Raw genomic sequence first — 7,784 nt, forward strand, 5'->3', positions numbered from 1 at the left:
TCTTTACCAACATGTCCATTTAAATCTCCTCCAATAAAAACTCTTTCTTCAAGAGGTATATTTTGTATTAATTTTTCTAAGTCATTCCAAAAATTTAATTTAGAACTCATATCCAAACCTACTTGAGGAGCATAAGCACTTATAATATTAACAATCTTATCATCAACAACAATCTTTAAAGCTATAATTCTATCTCCAATCCTATTAATTTTTATAACATTATCCTTTAAACTCTTATCTATAATGACACCTACACCATTTCTAGTACGACTCCTACCCGAATACCAAAGTTTAAATCCTAAACTATCGATTTCCTTGGCCTTCTCTCCAACCCACTTAGTTTCCTGAATGCATAAAATATTTAATTTCCTATGAATCATAATATCTATTAATTCCATTAATTTTCCTGTAAGGGAACCTATATTCCAAGTTCCTATCCTAATTTTAGTTTCATGGACTAGCTTCTTTGCCCACATTCGTACTTGATGTGGGAACTCTTGCCTATTTAACACTGCACCCGTGGGCCGGTGCAGCGGCCCTTGCACACTTGTCACTGTATTCAGGTCATACAGCGCGTCGCTTCAAGGGGACGCCCTAGCATTAACACAATTTCTTAAAGGATTCATGTCATTATTGTTCGACAAGTTTTACGCCGGCTGTCGACTACCTAACGCAACCCTCCACTTTTCTCATCCAGGACTTGGGACCTGGCAACGGCAGTGTTATAACCCTCACTAATTGATCAAATTAAATCAAACATCCATTGTATTACCAAAAAGGAGTGAGGAAACATCCACAAGTAGTACCTCACACCGCACTTAAGCTTTGTTTGGGGCGGCTTTCTTATTATTTTCTAAAAGATTTTTTTAGTAAAAAAATTAAAAAATTTATACTAAAAAAAATGCTTTAAGAAGAATAAAAAAGTTGTCCTAAATAAAGCATTAGTTTTGAGTAGATACCTAACTTAATGAAGAAAGGACAACTTTTAGTGATATGAAGAGTAATCCAAGTAGAACCTCTTAGTGACCAGCCAAGTAAGGAATTAAGATGGCATTTGGGTGTTTAATAAATCCTAGTAAGAATAGCTTTTTAATAAAAGTTTATAGTGATTCTACCATCATTTACTAACATACCTTGTCTTTAAAATTGGTATAAGAATATGTTCTTCTCTAGCCCTCAGTGTATAAGATATATGTAAAGAATATGTCAGTTTTTATCTACTCCTCATGGTATAAGGATATAAGTAAAGAATATATTAGTTCTTTATAGTCCTATGAGATAAAAAAGATCTAACAACTCCCCCTTGTTCATATTTTTTATCCTCATCATCCTCATAGGATAGCGTTTAATTATCTTCATAATGTTTGAAATTTCATGTTCTAATTTAAGGATGAAATGTTGATCCTATAATAGTAAAAATTCTATAAGAATATTAGTAAGATATATGTCCCCAATAATGGCACTTGAAGTGAATGGACTAACTAATAGGGGTGTCCCCAATAATGGCACTTGAAGTGAATGGACTAACTAACATGGGTTCTAGAAGTTGGTGTATCCTTAAGTGGAAAAGTGTTAGCCTTCGTTTATTTTTTTGCGAAGTTAATTGCTTTTATTCAAGGTTGCCTTAGAGTCGAGCAAAAGTTATGTTCTCATTAATAAAAGGATGATAATAACACCATCTCAAATCACCATAAGGTGTAGGGTGTGAGACTTCAGTGCATACAAGTTAGCTTCACACATAAATTCACCAAGTATTCAATAAACCTAGACACGAATATCCCAGGTAGATTATACTTGATGATAAAATCCTCAAATTTATTTGATTATTGTTGATGGTATGAATGCTTAGCATGGTTTTGGAGTTGGTAAATCATATCTTACTGTGTATAATTCTGATTTAATCTATATGTAATATCTTCCCAAGTTCTAATTCACTGTGCTCTTTGGCATTCAAGATCTTTAATGACTTCCAACCAAAAATTTTTTAGAACTTCAATCAATTTGGCATTTGCATACTTGATACTCTAATGGTCATTAATACAACCTCATTCAAAAAGATCCTCATATTTCAAAACCAATGATGCAAGATACAATATGATGGGGACATTAAGGCATGGAAGGTTTATCATAAAAGGGATCATAGATCGACGGCCACGATTGAGTTGTTATATTATTAGTTGTTATGTGTGTTGTATGTGATTTAATTTAGTTTGTGAACTTTCTTTTTTTCCTCACTTGAGGGAAATGTTATGTTGTAAGCCCAAAGGCATTTGCATCTTTTGTCTGTTATGTGGTGAAGCCTATACAGCTCTCTCCCCTGTACGGGATGGCGATTATTTTGAATGAATTCTGATTTCAGCCTTCTTCTCTCGTGTGAGAGTAAGTGTAGTGGAGTGAAGCCTTAGGAAAAGGAAAATGAAGTGCCCAACAGCCCATTAAGGTGAGCTCTTGGCTTTCCCCTTGTATCTCTTCCCCTTTCCCTCCTACTTCTTCCTCCATAGCCCCCGGTCAACACCCCCTCTTCATTCCCTCTCTCGGCCAGCCACCCCTTCCCCTTCCACCACCACCAACTCCCCATCCAAGTCCCCAATCCAAAATTTCCAAATCTGAAATTTTGACCTTTGGGATTCCAATTGGACCCCACATGTCTCTTGGAACTTTGAATTCATAAGTTACTCCACTCCTTTTTATTTTCAAAATTACTTGGGAATTGGAAAAGCCACAACCCCTTCCTTTTCCCCATGGTTGGGCCACTCTTGGAACTCTCCATGTTAATTAATGGGAAGTTGACCCATTAATTGCAAAGTTCATTTTAACTTTTCCCCTTTCCAAAACTACTTTTCCATTTTCTAGCCCCACCACTCTAATTAACCTCACACCATTCCTAATCTCCCCCAAATAGCAAAATTTGTGGCCTCCCTCATTCTTCCAAATTTTGGTCAGCATCTCGTCTTCTCCACTGTGAACCAAGACACAAGGAAGGCACTACGGAGCAACCCTTTGAAGATCAACTGGACGAGACCACACCACATCTGAAGGAAGCTTCTCTGCGACGCAAATAGCTAGGTCTTTCTACTCTTACTTCTATAGACATATTTGAAGTCCAATTCTCTATGGCATCACTATTTTCATGATAATTTAAATCCGCTAGCTTCTTAAATCATTGAGAGTATGGTTCTTGTGGTGACTAATCTATGTTAAAAGTTAGATTTTTTTTGCCAACCCATGTTAGCTAAGTTATTGATTTGATTTATCCTTCTTGAATTCTAGAACTATGGTTGTGGTTAATTGTTATTTGTGGATTGTCTTTCTTACTTATTTTGAAGCTTGTTTTATGCATCCCCGTGGTTAATAGCTTGCTGATTTTAAATTCAACTTGTGTTTAATTTCATAATGCAAGTCTTCACATGCTAGTACTACATCACAATATCCTTGAAAGTTGCATTTGCATCAATTTAAAAGAGCAAAAAATGTACAAGAGGGTACAAGCATATATAGAGACATCTATGTGAGTCAACCCTCAACAAAATTTAAAAAAAAAGGAGAGGAAAGAGCAATAAAAGAATTAATTCTTTCGATATCAAAAAACATATTGAAGTGATAGAAACTAGCACAAAAAGTGGCTCCTCAATTGTCAAGACGCACTATCCTAGCAATCTCACTTTCATCAAAAGATGAAAATCACAGCAATCTCGATCATGATATCTACAAGGTGGTGCTTCATATTCAAACTCATCACCAAAGCAATCAAGTCATCAATACTAACGACCACTAAATCCTATTGATTTAACCATATTCAGGATTTATAGTAAGTAAAATTTATCAAGTTGAGGCCATAAAGATGTTTTAAGATCATTATGATAGTATTGCCTAATGGGTGGATCATAAGATGAATGTTCAAATAATCTGGAGCTCTAGCTTTGTCATTTAGAATAGAAATATTAGCACGGGATGCAACCTCATTGAAATTGGTCTCATTTCATATAATTTTCCCATAATAAATAGGAAATTAACTTTTATAATCTTTTATCTGATATAATCAGTTAATATTCTAGCATTTCTACCCTTCAATTTAAGTCTACTCTATTTGACATAACTTGGCAAATAATCCAAAAAAGCGGCAAAGTTCATAATGCATTCTTATGCAATCAAGATGCAATAACAGGCAATAATGGTATGTGCCAACGCAACAATTAATTTAATTCTACATGCAAATGAAATGTGAAAGTAATTGCAAATTTAGGATTTTCAATTATTTGCAGAAACATATTTAATTTAAGTTTGGTGCATAAGATTTGAGAATAAATAGAAAGAAATCAGCTTCTAGTTCCTAAAGCAATTGGCACGTTAAGGATAATGATAAACAGCAAATAAGCAATCAAATTTCAACATTTTAATCTAATTTCTAAAGTGGGAGGTAAAACTTTCAGTTTTTAATGCACTCTCAACTCTATTAGAGTGGAGCACCTCCTCACAATGGCTTATGAGTTATGAGATAGGCAAGTGATGCAGTCAAGGCTAGCTATTCTATGTTTTTTTCACTTATGTTTTTTGCTCTCTTTCTCATGTGGTTTTTCATTTTCTCCTGTTGGCCCTCGGTCCCCTATTGGCCCTTCGGTTTCTTCAGCTGACAATTTGTTTTCCCTGTTGGCCGCTCGGTTTCCCTACTGCCCTTCGGTTTCTCCAACTGTTGGCTGCTCGTTTTAGGCTCCTAGCTAATTCCTATAACGGTGTTTTGACTTCTCATTATGTTGGCTATTTGGTTGAGTTCTATTGACTGCTAGGGTAGCTCATTTAGGAGAGCATTTGATGTCTTTTCCCCCTTCCTCTACTATATAATGCGGTTGATTTCCTTGTGAAAAAAAAAAAGATATTTGTGATGAATTTTTGGAATGTGAAACTTGTGGGTTTTTAGCTTGCGAGCTATTATCTTCTACCTTCCCTCTACTAATTCATCTTGAACTTCTATCTTCTTTTTATCTCTATGACTTTCAATCCACATTTATCCTTTTTCTCGAAACTATTGGAAGTTGTAAGTGATGTTGTTATGTGTTGTTTAATGTGAGTTTGAAGTGGTGTGTTATGTTCTATCGGTGTTTGTTGTTTTTATATTGAAAGGAAGTTTGTGATTTGTAGTCCTAGAACCAAGGTTGTTTTTAGGTTGCATCATTTTGATATCAGAGCTTTAGGTTGCATCTTTTGGAATCAAACCTTTAGGTTGTCGGGTGAAGCTTTATTTTTTTTTATTCTCTGGGTTTTTCTTTCTATTTTGGTACAAGTACCAATTCTTGTTATCAAGAATTACATCTTTCCAAAACTTCATCATCTGTGAACACTAAACATGAAGAATGTTGATTTGGCCTAATACAAAGTAATTAGGACTTGCAATTTGCTGACATCCAAAAATCATTCCAACAAGTTGATGTTCAATTTGCTTCCATTGGCTCATCCCTTCAACAAATCTATTCTTTTATGAATTTCACTGACAAGAAACTTGATAGTTTATGTAATGACCATCCACATCATCCACTCCATCAAGATACTTTCTCTTCCGTCATCATCCTTGGTTCCGCTGGCCAAATCCCTTCTCCACGAAGGTCACCTTCTCCGACAAGTTTCTCTTTTCTCACAGATCATCTATCATTATTCAATTTTACTTTACTCAAACAATCTCTACATTTATTTCAACCACCACAAGATTTACCTCAACCTCATACCATTTCTCAATATATTCATCTTCAATCCTTATCTCAACTATTTAACATTCGTCCTTATCATTCTCCACATTTTCAAAATAATGCCAATGGTACTTGGCGTGTTTGCATTAACTCTAAAGCCCTTAATATACTCACCATTAAAGATAAATTTACTATTCCAATAGTACATACATTTTTAGATGAATTAAATAGAGCTTTTTTTCTTAACTTCATTTTCATTATGCCTCTCAACGAGTTAGGACATATTCTAAAAATATTCATCAAACTTCATGATGGTCACTATGAATTTCTCCTTATGTTTTTTCCCCCGTCTACCTTTTTACAACTTCGCAGTCAAATTTTCTTGCAATGAAAATTAATTTTTTGGATGATGCTACAAGGAAAAATTTTGCAACCCTTTCTTCATCTTTACCTTCTCTCAACCTTGAGGACAAGATTTTTTCCATGACGATGGGAATGTTATACATCTACAATATATCTTTAGCTAAATAAAGACAAACTAAATAGTATATACATATGTAATAAGCACTAGTTTATTTTTTGTATTCTATTTTAAATTCTTGTTAAGTAGACCAATTATATATTGCAAATTTGGTCTCTATTGTAAACTTGGCCTACCCAAGCATTATAAATACACCTCTTATTGTAAGAAAAGGTTATGGAATGAATGATTTCTAGTTTCTACCTCTCTAGTCTCTCTTCTTACCCTTGTTCTTCCTTAAGGAATCCACACCTACTCAAAAGGTGTCTCCCCCTTCTTGATGTAGATCAAGAAAGCATAATAGATACTCAAGATATAATCCTATTTATAGCTTTAAAAGTAAGCAAAATTTACAAAACCGTGAAAATAAAAACTTATTTTGTCCCTAATATTTTCCTAAAACCATTAATGATTTGGAAACAATAATCCATGATTTTTCAATAAACAATATCTTCCGAATAACTCTCCAAACCTTTCAAATCATTCTGCCACAATTATTTATCTTACCATATATTTAGAAGCCATTCAATTGATTGCCAACAAATCCCTAAAATTTGCCAGAGAAGAAAAAAAAAGGCGTAATTCTACCTTCTTATCCTTTATCTCACTGGACTGTATCCAGGTCTTGATCTGATCTCGGTATCGCTGGAGCTTTTTTATCTCCTTCTTCAAATCCGCCTCAAATTTCTCCTTCTGGTTCGCATTCTCAGTGTCGTACACCTTCACATTCCCACAAACATACACACACAAAAAAAAAATATCAGAATGCTCCAAGAATGCATAAGATGGATGCAAAATCAAATCAGAGTCACGAAACGCGGCGAAACTATAAAACAGAGTTTGTGACAGACCTTGTTCCAGATGCTGTCAAAGACATCGACACCCTCCTGGACCTTCTTCAGGACCCGATCGATCTCACCCTGAAGCTTTCGGCTCGCTCCCATGGCGTAAAACGGATGAAGAAGATCCGATACCGCACTCGAGCATATACAGATACTGGGTTTAGGGTTTCGACCTCGGCCGGAATGCAAATGAGAGAGGAGAAGTGGTCTACTCTAATCCGCTTGATCTCGGACAAGTACAAATTAGTCTTCGGAACTAGTTGGATAATTGTTTTGAATTATTTATAAGGTAAATTTGTTTCATGTTATAATAAATATATTTTTTATATTTATATTTTAATGTCTCAGCATATTTTTATATGTTTTAATGTTGATATTGATCAAGCACGAATTTTGATGCAATTTTTAATTAGAAATTTTTATAACCAAAATCATGACCGTCCAAATTTTAATTTCATCAAACTTATTATAGAATCGCACACCTCAATGGGACAAAATTATTAACATCAAAAGTGAGCTAATCTAAGTCCAGTAACCCAAATCAAGCACACGAACCACAATTAAAATTTTTTGTATATTGATTAGGTGATTAAATATTCTCTAAATCTTGCATGCTTATAACTAAATTGAGATACCCCACAAGACAAATCCAACAAGCCCAATATTATTTAGTTTGGATATCATTAAGGCACGTAAATATTGAAAGAATGAAATACGATCAAGAAAATTAATATGGACCATATG

General features: G+C 34.5%; 1 protein-coding gene across 4 annotated transcripts in view; it reads right to left on the reverse strand.

Annotated features, from left to right (window-relative positions):
* LOC110093016 (CCR4-NOT transcription complex subunit 3) overlaps window positions 1-7,288 on the reverse strand; it is a 74,447-nt gene extending 67,159 nt beyond the window's left edge. For all 4 annotated transcript variants that reach the window (XR_002302661.2, XR_002302662.2, XR_002302660.2 and 1 more), the window contains exons 1-2: window positions 7,050-7,288; window positions 6,787-6,918 (exon numbers count right to left, since the gene is read on the reverse strand). Coding sequence is in view for 1 of the 4 variants with exons in the window: in XM_020817758.2 (XP_020673417.1) it covers window positions 6,787-6,918; window positions 7,050-7,142 (225 nt within the window). In the remaining 3 variants the exon portion in view is untranslated. The remainder of the gene's footprint in view (window positions 1-6,786; window positions 6,919-7,049) is intronic.
* Between the last annotated feature and the right edge of the window lie 496 nt (window positions 7,289-7,784).

The sequence above is a fragment of the Dendrobium catenatum genome, unplaced genomic scaffold, assembly GCF_001605985.2.
Source record: "Dendrobium catenatum unplaced genomic scaffold, ASM160598v2 original_scaffold_73082, whole genome shotgun sequence".
NCBI lineage: Eukaryota > Viridiplantae > Streptophyta > Magnoliopsida > Asparagales > Orchidaceae > Dendrobium > Dendrobium catenatum.